The following is a 21,782-nucleotide window of genomic DNA, read 5'->3' as shown; positions in this document are numbered from 1 at the left end:
GGATGGATGGATGGATGGATGGATGGATGGATGGATGGATGGATGGATGGATGGATGGATGGATGGATGGATGGATGGATGGATGGATGGATGGACATTAGATATTCAGAAAGGGTCATTGAATTAAATTTAACAGATGTTTTTACATATTTCATCATTTCCACATTCTTCATTGTTGGGAATATATATTCTTCATTTTATTGATTGTCTCCAATCCCAGATAATGATTGCATTTCTGTTAGAACATCTGTTAGGATTTACTGACTAACTGGCCAAATAATCAGGAGACTTTGGTTTTCAATTTCCTCACACATTAGTTTTCATGCCTTCTTTGTTGATGAAACAAAATTGTTATTTCTCCCATCAACAGGGGGTTGCTGAAATGTGCCAGCTACTGTCTAGAAGTAAAGCACCTCAGGAAAAACAGCTCCTGCTGCTAATTAAGTGACTAAGCATCATTAGGGAGGTATATTGCAGAAGTAAGCCACTTAAGCCTCAAATAGATATGCATTTGATAATGCTTAAACATTTTATTTACATAGGCTGAGCCACTCTGAATTGAATGTCTATCTTGCGTGTGAGGAGCCAAATTTTTCTATAATTTGTTGAACACAATTTTAATGTGGTTTTGAAAGTCTAACAAGCCTTTCTTATTGTTCTCACAAGCTTACTAAGCACGCCTTAGTTTGAGGTGCCTTTTATATAATGTCTTTAAACATACACAAAAGCATAAATTTGTTGTCCAAGTGACCTCAGCGCCCTGAAAAGCCACCTTATTTTTGCACATATGTGCAGGCACCAAATGCGAATATATAAAAAAAACCTTTTGCAATCAAAATTTCTCAAAAACAAATGTCTAGTTCCCAGCTCATTGTGACAAAATCCACTTTTGCACAAGTCTCTCAGACATTAAGCTTTCCGAGTAAACTTTAAAAGTAGTAAAAACCCACCTTGAGTTTGGAGGGGGACATGGGGCTGGACGGAGCGTTCATATCCAAGTTGTACAGAGAGGAGTACTCAGAATGAGGGTCACACTCGGATCCCGGCCCAATATCTGTGGAAATGCTCCTCTGGTCGTAGCTCCTGGTGGAGTAAAGCAGGAAGCAGGCAGAGAAGGAGAGGGGGGCGGGGAACCGAGAAACAAGGATGTTATGTCACTGGCTTTTGTTTCCCCTCTCATTGTACAGAGTTAAGTTTATGTTTTCAACATGACTTTTGGGATAGCTCAAAATGTGCTTCTTGCATCAGTTAATGCAAAATGCGACATTTATTCAGCTCCACAAGCAGCATGACCGTGGCCTGTCCCCAGAAACTAATAATCCTTAAAAACAACACCTCCAGCTTAGTGTGTTCAGGCACTGACAGCTCTAATTGTTGTGTTTTCCTAACACCACGGTGTAAAGTTGACAACACACACAAAACCCGAGGCAGAAAATGGACACCGTTCACTCTCCTGCCGAGCAATTAGAGCTTTGCTGAGGATTGTAGTACGGGTGTGGGGTATTAGGAGGTGCTTCTGTTTTTGAGGAGTGGTTTTGCCGCAGCTCAACTTTTTTGCTTCGCAAATCATAACGAGGCTGAAAGCCTAGCAGTCATTCCAGCTTATTTCAACATTGCAAGGGAGCATTTAGCGTACTTTATCTGGCAGCAGAAGAAGCGCAACACGCAGAGGCTCAACTGGGATCAGATTTATCTGACAATGTCCACATCACAGTTGATATTTAAGACAATACTGCACACATTAATTATACAAAGGTACTTCATCAGAGCAACGTGTTGCATTGTAGTAGCAGGTTTACTTCATTCACAGTACCACATCTTTGCAATACCGTGTTTCTCCACAAGGTGGCAGAGAATCACAGCTTTTGAGAGAGAACCCTGGCAGACACTCAACAGCAGTAATCTGTTGAACGCGGACCTAAAACATATTCAATACACTGCTAAAGTACTAATAAATCTTTGTAGTGGCTCAACCTAAATACAGACCATGTAAAATAAAGTGTAAGAGAGCAAGACTAGGGAAGTTGTAGAGAGCTCGCAGACATGTGGCTTGCATGAATGCCTTCATGCATGCCACGCCTTACTTGTTACCATCATATTTTTATGTTCTCCCTACTGACACAGATTTCCTGGATAAGATGTACATACTGATACGAACATGTATCAGTATTTTTATTTATGAATTCACATGACTGTGCAGATGTTTATTTTTTGTTGTTTCTGGAGGAAAAAGGGGAATAAAATAAAAGATTTAAAACTTAGCTGCAAAAGAATTCAAGTATTCCCCCCAAATGCATAGAGGTTTGTGGCTGTAAAGTGATAAAATTTAAAGTATAAATACTTTTGCAAGGTGTTGCTGGCCTTCTGTTGTGTTTTCAAGAGTTGCTTCCTTTAGATGTCCTCTTTTTGTGTGTGGCCTATTCCAGAAGCAGCAAATGTAATAGAGAAGCTGCTAATCACACAATTACCTCATATGATTCTTATTAATAAAACTTTAGTTCATGAATGATCCAGACCTCACCAACATTTTTAAATGTTACTGATGCCAAAATACTTCAGGAAAGGATCGAGCTGTGCAGCTCCTGTCTCTTCCCGAGGCTTTTCTTAGAACTAAGACATTAGGTAAGAAGGTGTGGTGTTTTAAACTTACAAGAAGACGGAGGGGAAAAAAAACATCAACAGGCACAAAATACTGATTTATATATCTTTTTTCCACTCTGATTTCACATCAGTCACTCACGGACCTGGTTATTCCAAGTCTTTTTAAAATACAGTTTCCACTAATCAATCTTTAAAATAATCACTTCTTACTTTATTTCCAGTTTTTTTTATGTCTGATAATCATATAGCTTTTGTTGTATGCCTGTTGTCTGCTTTCAGCCTGACCAAGCTGAGCAAAGTGACACCTTTTACTTTCACAACACCTGATAAAATTTGAATCTTATTTTTTTCACTTTAATGCACAATCCTCCAGATTTCCTGTGTTTCTTAAAAGTGACTAATCTTTCTCCAGTGAAGCAAGTATCAACTAGTCAATTCTAATCGAATGCAGTCGTGAGAGAATGAATATTTCGCCACAGTCTGATCGTGCTCGTACACGACTGTCATCACGGTCCTCTGATGTCACCCTGCTTGAGGTGAGACAGTCCTGTCGTCCGTGCCTCCAGCATGAGAGCTGATTTATCGTGTGCTGTTGGCTGTCATGCCTTCAGTGCACCAGCGGATGGATATGCCCTGCAGAAGTGCAGCTGCGTCTTGTGACATCCTGGTGTTTTCCCAAATCAGAATTGTGTCTGTGTTAAATCTACATACAACTCGCTGTCAATCCACATGTCAAAACAACATCGCTACTCTTTTATTTTACAGCTCGAGTGATACAATTAATGGACATTTTAACATATTTATACATTTGACGTCGCTTCTGATGATGATGATGGAGAATTAGCTAAAGGAAATATAAGTATTTAAATTCATTTTAACACGATTAATCTAGTCCCAGATGCTTCATAAGCATCTTAAATTTGACTTCTGTTAAACACTGCTTTTCTTTTGCTACTTCCATTGTCATGTTTTTATTTTTGATTTGTTTATGAGCTAAGTTTGAACATGTAAATGACTGAAAAACCCATGATCCGTATCAATAGACATTAGCTGACTAGATAATAATAATAATAATAATAATAATAATAATAATAATAATAATAATAATAATAATAATAATAATAATAATAATAATAATAATAATAAGCTACATAAAAGATAAGTTTATACATTACCAAAATACCTATTACCTGATAACTGATTTACTTTGTATTCCAACTTGTCATCACATAGATCCTGCAGGGTTCCTTCATTTATAATTTTCTTCCTTTTACAGAATAAAACTTCTAGATTTCTCAAATCGTTTTAGGTCATCAAATGACAACTAAAAGAGTTCCCATTGAATTTACAACAAAAAAAGTCTTAACTGCTCAGAAAAAGAAAAGACAGGTAGTAACCAATGAGCAAACATGTAGACGAGAAGACCAAAGGATGGAAAAACAATGAGGCAATTAAGAAACAACTGGACAAACAAACAGAGAAATCAATAAACAAAATGGAATAAATGAATGTTCACTGATTGTTGGAAAAGTAGTTGATGTTTTCTGACAACCAATCATCAACAATCATCCCATTGAGTCTGTAAAGGGGGTGGAAAAATATGCAGGTATCTGTAGCTGAGAACCGGATGTCAACTTTAAAACACAGCTAAGAGGAATTGTGACTGACGCTTCTTTTTTGCACAGAAACTCCTGAAAATAACCTCCAGCATTTTTCAACCAAGGGATGACTTGTGTGAAATATGTCAACCTCAGTCTATCAGGCTGCAGGCACAAACCGGCTCCAACACGCCTGAACCTCCTAAGTTGCAGACAAAGCTCCACTGTTTTAAGGAGACTTTTAATGAGGAACGTTTGCTTCTAAGTCCCTAATACGCCATGGCAACGGACAATTCCTCAACCATATATCTTTCACAGGTTTGATCTAATTAAAAGGGTAGTGAAGGATAGCTGTGTAGCGATACAATCAGCTCAGGAAATGAAATGACAAATGACACTGGGTTCACAAGAACAATGCTTTCTTCACAAAAGTAGAAATCTTAAGTCAAGATTTCACAAATCATGTTTCGCAAGGCATTCTCTGTCATCGATGTGAAATAATTTGACCTATCCTAGATTATTCTAAAGCACTGAAATTGCCTTTTTTGTGTTGTTCACAAACAACTTACAAAAAATATATGTTGAGCATACAAAAATGAGTCTAGTTATAATGAAGCAAATAGTATTACAAATAGCATCATCTTATCAAAGCTAATGTTGTGTTACTGTAAACTGATAAGAAACTTTAGAGAAAAGAATTTAATGCAAATTGAATGAATGAATTTTGATGGGAGCGGCCATCCCCTCTGTGAACTTATAAAACCGTGTATCTGAGGACAAAGCTGCATTCTTCCCTCCCACCATCTGAGAAAGGAGGAGACCAGCACAGAAAATAAACTAACATGACCTTGAAATGTTTCAGATCTGACCCTCTTCTAGCCTTTCACAGAACCAACACAATTCACCCAGATTCCTCTACATCGATTTTAAAAAAAAAATAAAAAATTATCAAACAAGTTGATGCAAAGGAAATGATCAGCCTTCATTTCTTATGAGTCAAATAGGTGAAATTAGTCAAAAACGATTGCAGTAAGCTCAGTAAACCTGCTGCAGCCACTGTATAAACTCAAACAAGGGATGGAAGAGATTCAACCAGTGACTCAGACTCTCTTTGGTAGACCAGAGGCTCAATGAGTCACTGGGAGCTGTAGATAGACGTTAGAATGTTTCAAGAAATCATAAGAAACCAAACCACACTCAGTGCTGCGCACAGCAAGATGCAAGCTGAGACAAAACAAAGGCTGGACTTCTGCTTGTTGTTAATTCTTTCTCCAAGGTCAAATTGCTCAACACTGGGATGAGATGTAGCAAAAGGCAGAATCTGCCACTTTGTTTTCTAACATTTACTCCACAGACAAGCTTGATGCAACACAACGACACAAATAAATGTTAAGTAATAATCCTTGCAAGGATTTCTACTGCGAGTCGAAAACAGCTGCTGTTCATAAGAGCGCCTGGCGATGCATAAGGGAGCGGCGGTAAGGACTGCTACAGGGCTCTGTTTGCCAGAGAGAGAGGGCGGTTCTGCAACAACCAGTAGGCTGCAGCCGTTACGCTCCCATCTGGACCAATAACCGCAACCAGGGAGCGCAGTGCAAAACAAGCCAAGATGTTTGCAAAAGCATCCAAGCATTTGTCCGCTCAAGTTCCAGCGACCTCTCCTGAACTGGTCTGCATGGAGACGAGTGTCTGCTCTGCATCCTGCAGAACGTCAGGTGCTGCGGAGGCACGCTGTATGTCATGTTTACAATCACCCTTGGGAAGTGAGGGAGTTTGCACAATACCACATGAACAAAGAAACTCCTAGGAAGCACAGATAAACTCCTTTACTGTGATTTTCTATTTTTGTCTTTTGTTCCAATTCTTCTAAGCCTCTTTTATTTGTTGATAAAGCAATACAAAAATCTCTCAGCTTTAAGCTCATTAATTCATAACTGGCATAAAAAATATACTTTTTAATGAAATTGTTAACAACTACAAAATCTGTGAAACTGAAGCGGTGTTCAAGATGCAAACACTGACTGCAAGCAACAAAATGCAAAACAAAAATATGTGATTTATGCTAAAAATGACAAATATATGCAAGTAATTTACACAACTGTGGTCAATGCTATTAAATAAAGATTGAATGCATCAACCACAGATACTTATAATGTAGTCGTAATAATTATGTTTAAAAAAAAATTTATGACCTTGAATACCTTTGGCAGCTTTTCGAAAATCTTACATGTTAAATAAGAATCTGCACTTTCATATGAAGACAGTTTACACTTTAAAGTCACTACTGCCAATATAGAATGCTAAATAAAGTCTGTTCCAAACACTTTTTTTGTTTCTTATAAGTAATACTTTGTTTTACAGTGGCTGTTATTTCACAAGACATGTTTTAAAATGTTCACAACTTCTAATACAAATGCTGGTTAATGGTCATTCACAGTGAGATGTGCACAATAAGAATTTAAGAGATGTTGGTGATTATATTCTAAAGGATAAACCAGAACCGGCTAAGACTTGTACTGACAGGTCAGACTTCCCAAACCTGGAGAACAGGAGTCGTCTGCAAAACTTTGCTTTGCATCATTCAAACAGTGGCAGAAACAGCAAGAATGAAATGATGTTTCACTGATCTATAAAGAATTCTATGGCGAATAGTCATTTAGTGATCTCCTCTTGTCTATGAGTAGTTTTAAGGGATTTTACTCAAACTGACAATCAGTTTATCATATATTCATGAGCATACTCTGCTTCAAACTATTATTGAGAATTTACAGACCACCCTTATTGTGCTCACTGAACCTTTTGGTCTCAGCTGAGAGAATGCAGAAAAAGGTTACAAGAAATTCCGGCTAAGGCAGAGTAACTTCCTCCAACCTACCTGTCAGACACAAAAGTTTCCTTTGTCAAATCTCTCATTTGATGAGATTAAAAGAAGTTTCCTTGTCCAATTTCCCCACTTTCTGCACACAGGCATTTTCATTTTCACATTTTTGAAGGTTTAAAATGTTTCAACGCTGAGTAATAACCTTTCCTGTTGATGTAGGAAAGTGACACAGGCAGTCCGGGAGGTGGTGTGGATGGACTTGTTTTATCAGCTGACAGCAATTACACTGAATTAAAACATATTGTTTCCTTGAACTGTTTAAACATGTTTTCAACCAGTTGGTGTCTGGATAAGAAAACAACCATAGATATTAATTAGAAGATTTTTTATGAAGGGAGGACAAAAGGGTGCGAATGAAACCAATGATGTGGAAAAAGGAGGGGCTCAATTAAGGAGCAAACTAAGGAAGGAGAAAAGGAACGAAGGAAAGAACGACAACAAACCAATTGAGTGAGGACAGACTGAAGAAAAGAAGCAGAGACATTAGGGAAAACGTGAAGAAGCAAACACATAGCATTTAGATAAGGTGATATCCAAACTTATCCAGACCTGGAAAATACTTCAATCAAGTTTCATCCACTTCTATACATTTCCAGACTGTGTAAGCACTCCTCACAATCAAACAGGTGAAGTTGGTTATTGATCCCCTAAACCTTATGCTGTATTTAAAAATAATCAAATATCATGCAAATCTAAATCTAAACCTAGACAAAATGATAATGTTTATAAGAGCTGCATTGAGCTCGGTTTCTGTGAGTGTAAGATAATAACTTCAGTTTTGTTTCTGTTAAGCTGAAGAAAGCTTTAGTACATCCATGCTTTGGTTTATTATAAGTAAGGCTGCAATGATTTATTGAATGATTCGAGTACCTTGTTTATTAAGGCAATTTATCTGCTTGGAGGCTTTGTTAAATTATTTTTTACTATTTAGCACACAGTGTTCCAGGCAAGTAGTTTTATGTCACAACAAGTCAATACTTATGGGACATTATGAAGACTGAACACAATGTGAAAGCTCTGAATACAGTTTTTCAGGAGGCAATTTCTGCTGGAGGAATTTTTTTTTACCTTGAAACCTGTTTAAGGTTTCAAAAAACAAAGCATCTCACTGTAAAGCATTCACTACGTTGCACAATCTCTGGCCTGTCCCTGGAGCGACAGGCACGTTTTCAAGTGATTTGTTTTCACCTTCTGCAGGAAATTGTCGCTCTGACCTTATGTTCCTGGTCAGTAAGAACAGAGAAATTAGCAATACTTTAGCTAGACTTTTTCTAGAACACCTGGACCATCTACCTAACTTCCTCAGAAAATAAAAAAGTTTCATAAAGTCATAAGACCTTTTTAGAAATGAGGTAGTATCTGCAATGCCTAAGGGTTTTTCTCCTGCTCAAGAAACAAACTCCAGTGGGCTGATATGTAAGACAGTTTTTTAAAAATGTGTTGGTTTACTGCCAAAAAAACACAAGAAATTGGGTTGTGGATTAACTGGAGCTGCTTTAGGGAATGAAAGATCTGTTGATGTGTGAGAATTAGGGAATGGCAAACAGATTTATGTACATTCCTGTCTCTGAGAAAAAAAAGTCCAACGTGGGATTTATTTCCATTCGATTATTTTCACAGTCTGATCTGCAGATTACAATTTGGGCTATATAGAAGAAAAAAATGTGCTCTACTTGCAGCTGTCCAGCTCTACTTCTGCTATTTTTTATTTTTTTAGTGAATTGTCTTTTGTTTTTTCCAAAGGACACTGATCCATGCTATCAATCACGGTGGTTTTTATGAGGTTGAGCTGCAGCAAACCAACCCCAAACCATGATACCTCTGCCTGGATTTACAAAATGATGCTTGGTTGTCATTATCTGCATGTCACGAAATAATTAAACAACTATTTAAATCCCACTTGCAGATCTCTTGGACTTACATGCATTTTAATATCAACAGCATCAAGACTTCTTTTAGTATCTTTCAGTTCGATTTTAGGATGGACTTGCTTTAATAGTAGGCTATTTTACATGGAGTTATTGTTTATAAATTCTTCACAGAGATACAAATTTAAGAAGCTGCTACAATTTTCTTTGTAAAGCCCTTCCACAGCTCTAACAAACTCTTGTAAATAAACCTCAAAGCATCGTTGAAAAAGATTTCAATTATCTAAAACGTGTTCAGCAGAACACACAGTAACTAAAAACAGGTCTGCGTCACTGTGAAACATGTAAGCATTAACCAATGAAAGAGCACTGTTTTCACCAAACACAAACAAGACATCCTTAACACAAAATGGTGTTGAAAAACAAACAGGTGAAAATGAATTGTGGTAGCTGTACTTCACATATTTTCTGGACAAAATTACTTGTACTCCTTCAAATGACATACCGAACCTGTACTTTAGTGTGTAAAAAAACCAAAAACAATGACTATTGTGTGCGTTAACTAAATGTCCTGTGTAAAATATCCTATACATATAGTTACATCTGTGGATTTTTTTTTTTTAATGTTTGAATATGATAAGTATGTGTGAACAGGTGTGTGTATACAACAAAGGCTAAGGTCCAACAGTCAAAAGCTTCGGAGGTCATGTTGTACACACACACATTCAAATATGGCCTGAGCCTTTTTAATCCAGCCTTCCAGTCTGCTTTTGTGGATTTGATATTTGTTGATCTGTTTTTCTTTTTTGGCACAAGGCAACACTATGTTGGCTCATTTGTTAAGAAATTGTTCCTCACAAGAACAAAGGGGGAAAAAGATGTAGTTTATAAAATACAAATATTTATAAGCATTAGTTTGGGCAGATCATTGCTGATCTCTCAAATCCCTTCAACTGCAATTGCATGCACAGACGATGAGAGGGCAAAAAAGTAACATTAAGTGATTCCTCATTCGTCAACCTTAGAAATGAGTTAAACAATGTCTTGCATACAGCATAGTTCGAAGACAACTAACAAAACCTGAATGGTGGCATTAAAGGCTTCACTGGAACCGTCTTGTTTTCAGTTAGTAATTAGAAAGAGTTAAAGAGCATTTGTCTTGATGAATGAACTCTGAAGTTAATGAGTTAATGTGCTCACGTTTTTGACCCAACGTTTCTCTGTATGGAGCCATGTTACTTCTAGCTCACATATATTTATCATGGGAATTAACATTAGATTAGTATTGGGCTTTTAATAAGTTACATTGAATTTTCTTTTTTCAGCATGTAACGATCACACAGTAAACAGCTTTGATGATGATGGTTATCTGTAAAAGTTTTAGGATCGTCTATAAGGGTCAATGTTTTACTTGCAGGCTCAAAGTCTGCAAGATAAAACGCATACATATAGCGCTATTGCTGAATTATACATCGACAATATTAATAAAGCCACATTTTTCTAACACTTTGACGTGTCAAACTCCATAGTCGACACCTTCAAGCATTTCCACAAGCCAAATTCCTTCTGAAGATATAAGCATAGATGTGGTATCATCATGCTGGGGCCTGCTGAACTAAACATGCTAGTACTGAAAGCATAATTAAAATAGAGAATAACCTATTAGCTATAAAATTCACATAAAATCAGCTCGTAGATAATTGAAACGAATATTGGCTGAAAAGGAACAATGACCCCAAGCAAATCAAAACTGGTTACATAATTGGAAAAGGCAAGAAACTCTTGACATGTTTGACATCTCCTTTGTGTTAACTGTTCTGTCTTATTTTTTATGTCCACCAGGAAGCTCACAGCACAGGTTTCCCCACCTAAAAACATATGTAGGTTGTCTGTCAGCTCTGAATGACAAATCAGTGATTCATCATCCATTAAACAAAGGTTTTATAGTTGGAAATTTCCCCTAAAGCACGATTGTCATTTTTTTTAGAATTTATGGATTAAACTAAACTAACAGGACCAGAGTTCAAGAGAGAGATTACAGCAAATCTTTCATAACATCTTCCCCTGGTAACCCAGACAGTCAGAAAGATCAGATTTGAGCTCAATGAAGTAAAAAAGAAAAAAAAGATAATCTCCAAGAAGATTAGCATTATTAACAAAACAGATATGAATGGCAAAAAAGGAATATTATTTATTAGGTCAGTTATACAGAGAGACCACAGGAGATGTTTGCCTAAAAGGCTCAGCTTTATACAAACATTAAGCCTCCACACCCTCACCTAAAAAACCAACAGCATAACTGAAGAGCATGACAGCATTATCTGATCTACTAGTGGCTCATTTTGAAACACTGTGCAAGTTTTCATACTGAAAACTTTCAGAGATCTTTAGGATGTTTTCAATATTCAGCTGTGAATGAAGGCCTGCATCACCACTCAAACGCTGAACCACTGCCAATCCCTTACTTTTATCAGGTCGTTTGAACAGACTGTGCTATTCCATGCCTTACTGCACATGCTAATGTTTTTTTATTGTTTGTTTGTTTTTTTCTGCAAACTGAGTAGCATTGCTATACAACAGAGTAACTCCACAGTCTTTTGTGAACTTTTAAGTTACTGGTTTAAAGTAATCTTTTTAATTAAGTAAAATGTTGCTTCTCACTAGAAGCAATATTAGTTTGCTTCGAGTCAGAGCCACTAATATTGCCTCTGACTGGAGCAGCTAAGCTAGGGTCTCAATTTGTATCTGATGGAGAATGATGTTCTCCCTGTGCATGCGTGGGTTCTCTCCTGGTACTCGAGCTTCTTCCCAAAGTCCAAAAACATGACTGTTAGTTTACTTGTTCTTTCTAAATTCTCCTTACTTATGAGTGAGTGTGTAGTTATTCACCTTGTGAACTCTGTGCTACCCTGCAATGGACTGGTAACCTGTCCATGATGTACCCCGCCTCTTGCCCATTGACTGATGGACAAAGGCACCAGCCCCCCTCACAACCCTAAAAGGATAAGCGTGTTAGATTATGGATGGGCCTAAAAGCCAATATATAACCTGGAATATAATATATTGGAAGTCCCCTTAAGAGACTAAGAAATACTTTATTCATATAAATCACTTTTTTTTTACAAGATTTAACATAATTTAAAACATTGGAATTTTAATCTGATAGCCTGTCCATGTCCTTCTGATGCAATTCTCATCTCCCTTCAATGCTCCATCTGGGATTTCTCCAGTTGAATTTCAACCTGGCCAATTAGTGAACAGAGGGAGGAGTTTTGAACAATTGCATTAATTGTCTGCACTGTTTTAGAATGGCAGTGGAGGAAGTGAAAGAAGCCACTGAGTTCATGTTGGCTTCACTTCCAAATATCAAACAATCAAACTCTAAGCAAGAGGAATGTTTAAAACCTTTTAATGCTACTGAAATATGGCCTTGACCTCACAAATGTGCGTCTGTAAATATTTTGTTGCATATGGGATTTCTAAAAAGCATCACAAACCAAACATATTTCTTTGGATTAAGGGGAATTTGGAACAAAAAAGAAAGTAAATCCACACAGATACCTTGTCAAAAACATCCTGTCGAGTTCTTTCAACCTGAATAAGCCGTCCTACAATTGACTCTGTAGTTTGTTTTTCTTGTTAATAGCCAAGTGAGTATGTCATGGCTGAATATGACCTGTTTGCATATGTTGTTGTTTTTATCACTCCTGTCACTTGCATTAGTCGTATTTACCCAGATCACCTGACACATTTCCATCCTGCCTGAGTCACATATAATTGAACTGAATAAGGAAATGTGTCCCATCCTGTGCAGCAGGTTTTCTTTCTTTCCAATGATCTGCAGTTGTTGCTTGTGTCGACACAGTTGAACATGACAACAAAAGCAAGACCAAGATCTCGGCCAAGGATGATGAAGATATTCCTGGATCCAGACCACTTCTAAGCTAAGCAGCTGGTCGATGCTATTTATTTTTATGTTGATCCCAAAAACTATAAAGATTGAAATTCTCAGTGCCATCTGGATCTTGGTGCTGCAGTTGATCATGACAAATTACAAAAGTGGGTAAAATTGTATGGTTCTGTGCTCGACAGCTTCAGATCTGATGTGGCAGATCTGCAACACTAAGGAATCCCATGTGCGATGAAACAATGATTGCATGTGGGATTCCTCAAGACTCTATTATCAGGTCAGCAGTATTTAGTAATTATGTCCTACAAGCCTACAAGACTCATACCAGACACAAAGTCAATGCTGATTCATTATCAAGTTCAAAAGACAGATACTTTTTGACCTTGCAACAAATGCAGAATGTAAACGACACCTTCATGGCCCTCCACTTCAACATTTTTAAAATATAATGACTCAACAAGATGCGTGACCAAACTAGTTCAACACCAAGGCAAAGCTTTTCGATTCCACAAACTGCCAGGGGGGAAAACAGACTCTGAGTGAGATGCTTTAGATGCGGCGCTTCCTTCACTATTTGGAACGTTTTCCAACATAGACTGCCAGGACCCACTCGGGAACTTTCCACTGTTTTTACAACTTCTGTTTAGAATCATTTACATGCAGAACGTTAATGAAGAGGATGATAATGAGGTGATGATTTATTAAAAGTATATAGAGTAATATACAGCATCATGGTCACAACTATGAGCAGCAACTAATAGCCTTGTTTATCACTCACTTTTAACAACTATAGTTAAAAAAATGTTATCTCTTATATCACAAATGTCTCAATCATTTTCTGATTTGCAGTATATCTACAAAGACTGATATTTAATAACGTAACATGAATATTAATGAATTATAAGAATTGCAAAAAGTTTGTTTTATTGTGAGCTGTGTTTCATATTCAAATTGATTAAATCATTTGTGATTTCTGTGCCCAGGTCTGTATTTAGTAAAAAAAAAAAATAATAATAATAATAATCATAACACCTGACAATTAATTTAATCATGAAGTCATAAACTGTTTTCAGCTTACATGCGGCTGCTGAAACTGTCCAGTTCCTCGAACGCTTCTCCCCCTTCATCCTTTCGCTTTTTCTTCTTGAGCCTCAGAGACAAGAACCGCTTTGGTTTCTTTTCTTTCGGGGAACTAAGGACCCCATCCAGGGGAGGCGTCCTGCCGTCTCCGGGGCTGACGGGGCCCGGGTCGTGGAGTCGCAGAGAGCTCGGATCATCCCGGTGGATGGTCGCGGAGCGTTTCAGCTCCTTGTTCTCCTTCTCGGTGGATTTTTGTTTGAATAAACCCTTCAGCGTGCCGGACTTGCTCATGGTGCAGCCAGGGACCGACAGCACGAAGGTGTAAACATGAGGAGAGCAGTTTGTCTTAAAGCGACCTGGGGGACTGACTCACCGGGATAACCTGCAGAGCGGGTTGGCGCGAGCGCCAAGGACCTGCCCACAAAGCCAGTGGCGCGCGCCAACAGGTGAAGAAGCGCAGCCGTATCTGGGGAGATTAAAAGATGCGACACAACTTCCGATTTCAGTACAAACACCATCGCATTTTATTTAGCCTGATATTTATTTATAACTGTCAGGATTCCAATTGTTTATTTTATTTTATTTGTATTTTTGTGTGTGTGTGAAGGAGACGCAGATAAGCAGGAGATCGCCTTCTTACAAAATAATTTGAAGACACATCTTAACAACTTAGAATATTATTGAAAAAATTAATTATTTTATTACTTTGAGTGAACATGCAAAATGTATCCTTTGCATAAACATATTTTGCAAAATGTGACTTATTTCAAGGGTTTATTTTTGGTTAATTTATTCCTTCTCAGAAAGCATGCCCATGTACCTTACAGAATTTATACTCAGTACACCTTTTGAGTCATTTTCTGAGAATCAGTGCCCAATTGTGGGCTAAAAATCTGTGAGATGCCAAGGAAACTCAGGTTGCGGTGGCCTTCAGCTCATCTGGTTCTGGTGTCTCCACATATTCTAGTGCAGCCGATGTAGTTGATGAGTTCACCTGAAAATGAGCTCAGCAACATCTCCATAAAACCTATCAGCAGACCTACACATGAAGTGTTATACAATTGTGTCTGGAAATGCTGACTTTGGACTTCATAAACCACAATAGCAGATAACACAGCTCTTCAAACCATAACAGTTGTGGAAACGTCACACTGGAAATCGAGCAACTTCTCCACTCTTGATTTCCATCTGAAATACATAATTGACTAATTGGCATACGTTTTTTTAAATAAACGGACTAACCATAAAGTCTTTATAGGAAGAAACACGTTAATTTATGTGAAAGATTCATTTTAAATTGCATACATGAGACATTTGCTGTCTTAATATTTTCATTCTAATATGTGAAAAACATATTAGAATGATTACAATAACTGAATGTTCAATGGGATACGTCTTCATATCTATACAACATGTCATAACATGTGTTATAACATGTTGGCTATATTGTAATTGGTTATGTATAAACAGTTGCTTAATTGCCAAGGTTTTGTGCCAGAAGAATCTCCTCATGGATTAAAGAACAAAAATTCTTATTGCTGTTAAACATAGAAACTGTGTTGATTACAGACGTGTTTCTCAAGTTCTGGTTGTTTGATTGGGGCCACAATCCAAACCTGGAAATACATTTCTTCACTTTTTGGCAACAAACAGGTGTTTGTTATAAGACTTCTGATCAAATACCCAAAATGGCTTCTAAGAGTTGTTCAAGAGCAAAGAACTACTTGCAGTGAGTTATATGCCAGAAAGACATATAATTAACAAGAATGCCTATTTCAAGGAAAATCAAAATGAAGATATCTCAGAAACTTCTCCGTATATGAGACTTCATTGGACAGGGAAAAAATTGTTTAAAGTATGCTGCAGAACATTTGTAGAGATTTGTCTACAAATTACACAAACCATATTTTGATGATGAATAGCACTGCATATCACCCCAAAAACAACATAAAGGTAGGCCTGTCACGATAAACGATAAATCAATTAATCACACGATAAATTAAACCTATCGACCTCATTTTAATTATCGGCTTTATCGTCTCTTCCTGCCTTTTTTCTTTCTGTTGATGACACTGATAGAAAAAAGGCTCAGCTCCGGTGCTCTTCACTGACCCTCCCTTCCTCATTTCCTTAGTAATGTTCAGCGCACATTACACGAGTTGTCGGCCCATTTTCAAAACCTGAGAGACCCATTTGGTCAAATCTTAGGTACAACGGTTTGATCGGGTTGGTCGTGTCAGGTGGTGTCCAGCCATCTGGGCACAAAATAATGGCTACAAGTCCAGTTAACTAATTTTAAAATCAGGCATTATTCAATGCTTTACTAGAATCTGAGATGCATGTGGCTAGAGTCAGCGTAAAGTCCTGACTGAATGAAAATCATTATAACCTATTTATGTCACGTTAACGAAGAACAGCTGAAAACTTATGGGTTTATCAACTGCGGTAGCAATTTGGCTCCAACTCCTCACCTTGTCATTTCTATATTCTTTGCTCAAAATGTTGAATAAATATTAATGTTGTTTCCACATATCATATCCGATGTCCGCTGGACTTAGTGTTGCGCAATGTCAGCTGTTTGGGATTCCCCTCCGTAATTTACCCTCAGAAAGCGCGGAGGAGAATCCGCGCTTTCTGATTGGCTACCTGTCACATTCAGCGCTAAGCTCCCAGTCGGGGAAAACCCCTGATTTAGATCGGAGCTGCCACGACGATCTACAGTAACACATCACAAACTACAGGATGATCGGTTACGAAACCACAAGCGACAATCTTAGATCGGCCAGAGATTTAAGATTGTCATAAAGGAAAATAGGGGCAAAAACTATTGCATTAGGTAGTCGGATGAGCCCATCTTCTCTATTTAAATCTAGTGATTACTGAAGGGTATACAACCTGAAGTATACAGACTTATACTAAAGTATACAGACTTCATAATCTGCACTCTTTTGGTTGAATGCAGTATTTATTTCCACTTTGGATTTATATTGTTTAGTTTTTATTCAAGTATGTTTTTTGTTAATGGAGACTGAGAATCCATTTTATTTTTGGTTGTTTTGTTTGTTTAGTTTATCAGTTCCAGTGTTATGTGTTCTTTTGAAAATAAAGTGTACCTATCTATGGCAGGAAATTGCATGCATTATTACGTCATTTCCGTTAAATAGGTGTCAAAAGGTCTTGAAACAAAGTTATCGTTTATCGCAATAATTTTTTAGACAATTAATCGTCCAGCAAAATTTGTTATCATGACAGACCTACATACAGGAAATGTAAAGGGCAACATGATGGTGAAAGGAGTCAATCAGCAGTAATGGCTGATTATTTTCTCATGGTCAAAATGAGCAACATTTAATACATTAATAAAAAGAGATAAGAAGTTTTTTTGGGGGGCGGGGGGTTTCCCAAGCAAGATAATAATCCGAAGCCAAACCCCACAAAAGTCTCAGTTTATCACAAAGAAAATAAAGTTTGTAAAATGGTTGAGTAAATCACCCAACTTGAGTCCAATTGAAAATCTAAAGTCAGAACCAAATATCAGCTTGAATTAAACAGCTCGTTTGGATAACTATGTAAAACCTCCACCAGAATTTTTACATAGTTGCAGAAAAATATATTCTTGTCATTGTCATTAGAAACAAAAGCCTTGTTACTGACTGACTTCTACTAAATACCTTTGAGTTCAGTATTTATTCCTTGTGCCATTTCACTTTATTAAACATATGGCTTTCCACCATCAGTGGGTGACTGTGCTTGAATGTGTGAATGACTGAATGTAGTGAAGCGTTTGGGGTCGTCTGGACTAGGAAAGGCGCGACACAAGAACAGACCATTTACCATTTTTGAGTGTTTGGATTGTGACAGACATCTGCTGGGGTTTAATGTCAACAGGCCCACTAGAAATTTACTTACTTACTTACTTTCAGAAAAACTTTGACATAAATACTTGAAATGACAGCTCTATCTGCTGGTCAGGATGAGATAGCACACAGATAAGCTTGGCTGTTCCAAAAGCAATAATTTTATCAATTTTTCATGCTTTTCTTTTAACTCCTTAGCCTGACGCAAGCTGATTCAACAAAACTGTCCAAATAAACTAAATAAAAAAAATATTCATAAGTAATGAAATGCATTAGAATGTCAAAATATTAAACTAACTTTCATGTACAAAATATCTAGTGCAAATCAAGTCGGCGGTTTGAGGTCTGAAGAGAATGAAACATGCTTTTGCACATGGCAAAACACGTTCAAAGACTGAAAATGAGATCAAGAGGAGGCAGCAGCTCTTTGCCACAGTTTCCACAACCGTATCTCAACCAATTTTATTCTCACAATTCTCAAAAATTACAACGTTTAGGTTCCTCTTAACTGTACCTATGAGAGGACGGCAAATGTAATCTGTGTAACAATAAGCAAACTTTAGAAAACTGAAGTTTGTTTAGAAGATACAAAATAAAAACATAAAAATCACACAGGAAATACTGACAGGGGGTGTAGAATAAGACATAATTGTGGTTTGTTATTGGAGCCATCAGATAAGAGCAGTGCAGTTTGGGGCAGCAGCTAGAGTTAAAGAAGAAAAGGTGCAAATCAGTGAAGTATTTCAGACAGAAGCAGGGGAGGTGAGAATGTGGTTTTAGCTTCAGCTTCTTCTGCTTTTAAGATTTCTTCTGCTTCTTTTGCTTTTAAGATTTTGTTTCTGTTTCTGTGCTCTTTAGCATAAAACCGACTCTTGACTGAAAACTGTCTTCACCAGCAGCTGTTTCTGCACCTGCATTGTCATTTTCTTACTCCTTTGAGGCAACAAAGTTGAACATTGAACATCACCATTTCAGAAGGTAGGTCCTCACAAATAACAAAACCTTTTCACTTTAAAAATCAGGGCTCAACGTTTTAGTTCATGTTTTTCTGATGATTTTGCTAACTAAAGTAACTTAAGTTGAGGTGTGACGTTTATTAAATACATTTTATTTGATAAGTGATGGTTTAAGTAAACATGTTTGACCAAATGGATAGTTTTGCAGGTTTTAAGTACAGGAACTTGTTGCGTAACATCACATTTTAAAAATGTATTATGTTTTGCTTTTCTTATGAGTAAAATTTTGGAAAGCCACAAGAGCTAAAGAAATAAAACTGGAATCATTTAGTAAAACTGCCAGTTTTGTCAAAAACAGCATTTGGAGAACTTGAAATTATCAAATCTGGTAATCTGTCAAACATAGACACACGACTATACTTCCCTTTTCGGTTTCAGAAAAAAACACAAATGTATTTTCATAGACCTGCTTTCTGCTGCAATCCATGTTTTATGTTGCGTTAACTGAGACATGAAGATGCTTTACTTTATCAGGTCTCTGCCTCAAGACATGATTGGGGGGGAAAAAAATCACATGCTACTAATAAAACAAGTAAGAATTTTTTAATTTAAAACTGCAATAACCCACTGGCTGCATCAGTGATACCTTTATTGATTTTCATTTGGTAAATTAGAACTGCAACAAAAGATTTTGTGCGAGAAAATCCCTGGCAATCACTCAGGTGAGAGTAGCTCTAAAAATCTCACACACCCATTTTCTTACAATACAGAAAATAAAACCATAATATATATTGGATCATTTGCATCTTTCAGTTAAATTGATTGTTTGCTAAAAGGTGATGACACATCAAAATAATGCACAGGAAAAAGTTTGGAGATAGAAGAATGGTACAAAAAATTCTATATACTTCATGACATAGACATCCAGTCAGACATGCAGGTGGTTACTATGTAAAATTGACTATTTTGAACTTTATATCATGTTAAATTATTATTACCTCATCAAAACATACCTAAAGTGTTGCATGGAGTTTTTCACGTTTTTGAGAAATCCTTGAGTCTCCCGTGGCAGACATTCGGCCTGCCTAAACACTTCCTTTCACAAAGACAGTCCAAAGGGTTCAATTTACAAAGTCAAATTTCAATTTTGATATACACAGCATTTTTATAATCAATCAATCAAATTTTATTTGTATAGCACATTTCAGCAGCAAGGCATTTCAAAGTGCTTTACATAATTAAAATAAAAACAGCATGTGACAGTGAATAAACAGAAAGACAAAGAGATTTTTTTAAAAAGAAAAGAAAGAAAAAAAAAGGTTAAAAAGAAAAAGAAATTGAAAAAAAATCTTAACTGGAGAAAAATATGTTAACACTTTGAAGGGGTTTGCATAAGACTGACGTGACACTGTCATAAACATGACATAACACCTGTCATGAACATAAAGAAGTCTTTATGAATGTTTATGACAGTTTTCATGAAGTGTCATTCGGTAAATAATCACACTTTTAATGCAAAGTTGCTCTAAATGTTGAATTAAAAGTAGATTAAAAATGCCGACTTTGCATTAAATTGTCATTATTTACAAAATCATGCAAAGTTGGCACTTTTAATGGACTTTTAACGCAACTTTTAGAGCAACTTTGCATTAAAAGTGTCATTATTTACCAAATGACACTTCATGACAACTGTCAACATTCATAAAGACTTCTTTATGTTCATGACAGATGTTATGTCATGTTTATGACAGTGTCATATCAGTCTTATGCACACCTCTTCAATAAAGTGTTACCAAAAATACTTACTTGATTGAGTGCCTGAAAAGTACATAACATATAGGTAGAATTGAAAGCCATCCCATATAATAGTAAAATACATAAAATAGGTTTTGGTTTCCATATTGAAAATATAATTTGATTTTGCAATTCAAAATATATTTAACAACGATTTAAACAAGAAGCGTGATCAGAGTTAGAAATGGATGAGATCAAAGATAGGTGAATGTGAATAAATTATGCCACTGAAAATATTTGTTTTCATTTATTTTAAAAAGACTAACTCATATATTACATAGATACACGTAGACCTGTCCAGTGGCGCAACTACACATTATTCAGGTGGATGCGAAAACATAGATCGGCACCCCCCTCCCCCGAGGGAAGGAACGTCAGGGTGCAGGGTGAAGGAGCGACGCTCAGCTGACACGGCGCAACCCGAAGTCCAGCGGACATTGGAGATGATATGTAGAAACAACATTAATATTTATTCAACATTTTGTACAAAGAATATAGAAATGACAAGGTGAGGAGTTGGAGCCAAATTGCTACCGCAGTTGATAAACCCSGTAASTTTTCAGCTGTTCTTCGTTAACGTGACATAAATAGGTTATAATGATTTTCATTCAGTCAGGACTTTATGCTGACTTTAGCCACATGCATCACAGGGAGATTCTAGTAAAGCATTGATTAATGCCTGATTTTAAAATTGGTTAACTGGACTTGTAGACATTATTTTGTGCCGATGTGGTTGGACACCACACGGCACAACGAACCCGATCAAACCGTTATACCTAGGATTTCTGTCGGCTATTGTGTCTCTCAGGTTTTGAAAATGGGCCGACAGTCGGCCGACAACTCTTGTCGTGTGTGCGCTGGACATTACACTAAGGAAATAGGAAGGGAGGGTCTGTGCAGAGCATCGGAGCTGAGCCTTTTTTCTATCAGTGTCATCAACAGAAAGAAAAAAGGCAGGAGGAGACGATAAAGCCGATAATTAAAATGAGGTCGATAGGTTTAATTTATCGTGCGATTAATTGATTTATCGTTTATCGCAACATGCCTAGATACATGAAATGTATGTTAGACACGGAGAGATATATGTTAAGAGTTTATTTTATGCAGAAAGCCATAATAATTTATAATAAAGGCACAAAATATACCCAATACCTGACATTGAAAACAGTAGGTTTCACATTGCTATCTCTATTTTGGTTATAAATCAGACTATAAAACAGTAGTATATATATATATA

The 21,782-nt window shown here is 36.9% G+C and overlaps 2 protein-coding genes across 2 annotated transcripts in view; one reads left to right on the top strand and one right to left on the bottom strand.

The window, feature by feature from the left end:
* crybg1a (crystallin beta-gamma domain containing 1a) overlaps window positions 1-14,286 on the bottom strand; it is a 39,185-nt gene extending 24,899 nt beyond the window's left edge. The window contains exons 1-2 of the mRNA XM_008399634.2: window positions 13,937-14,286; window positions 951-1,083 (exon numbers count right to left, since the gene is read on the bottom strand). Of these exons, the coding sequence (XP_008397856.1) occupies window positions 951-1,083; window positions 13,937-14,229 (426 nt within the window). The 5' untranslated portion in view covers window positions 14,230-14,286. The remainder of the gene's footprint in view (window positions 1-950; window positions 1,084-13,936) is intronic.
* A 4,350-nt stretch (window positions 14,287-18,636) lies between these two features.
* ccr6b (chemokine (C-C motif) receptor 6b) overlaps window positions 18,637-21,782 on the top strand; it is a 6,766-nt gene continuing 3,620 nt past the window's right edge. Inside the window, exon 1 of the mRNA XM_008399633.2 lies at window positions 18,637-18,773. The gene's annotated coding sequence lies outside the window, so the exon portion shown is untranslated. The remainder of the gene's footprint in view (window positions 18,774-21,782) is intronic.

The sequence above is a fragment of the Poecilia reticulata genome, linkage group LG22 (genome assembly GCF_000633615.1).
Source record: "Poecilia reticulata strain Guanapo linkage group LG22, Guppy_female_1.0+MT, whole genome shotgun sequence".
Taxonomy (NCBI): domain Eukaryota; kingdom Metazoa; phylum Chordata; class Actinopteri; order Cyprinodontiformes; family Poeciliidae; genus Poecilia; species Poecilia reticulata.
This window is presented reverse-complemented; position numbering and strand designations above follow the sequence as displayed.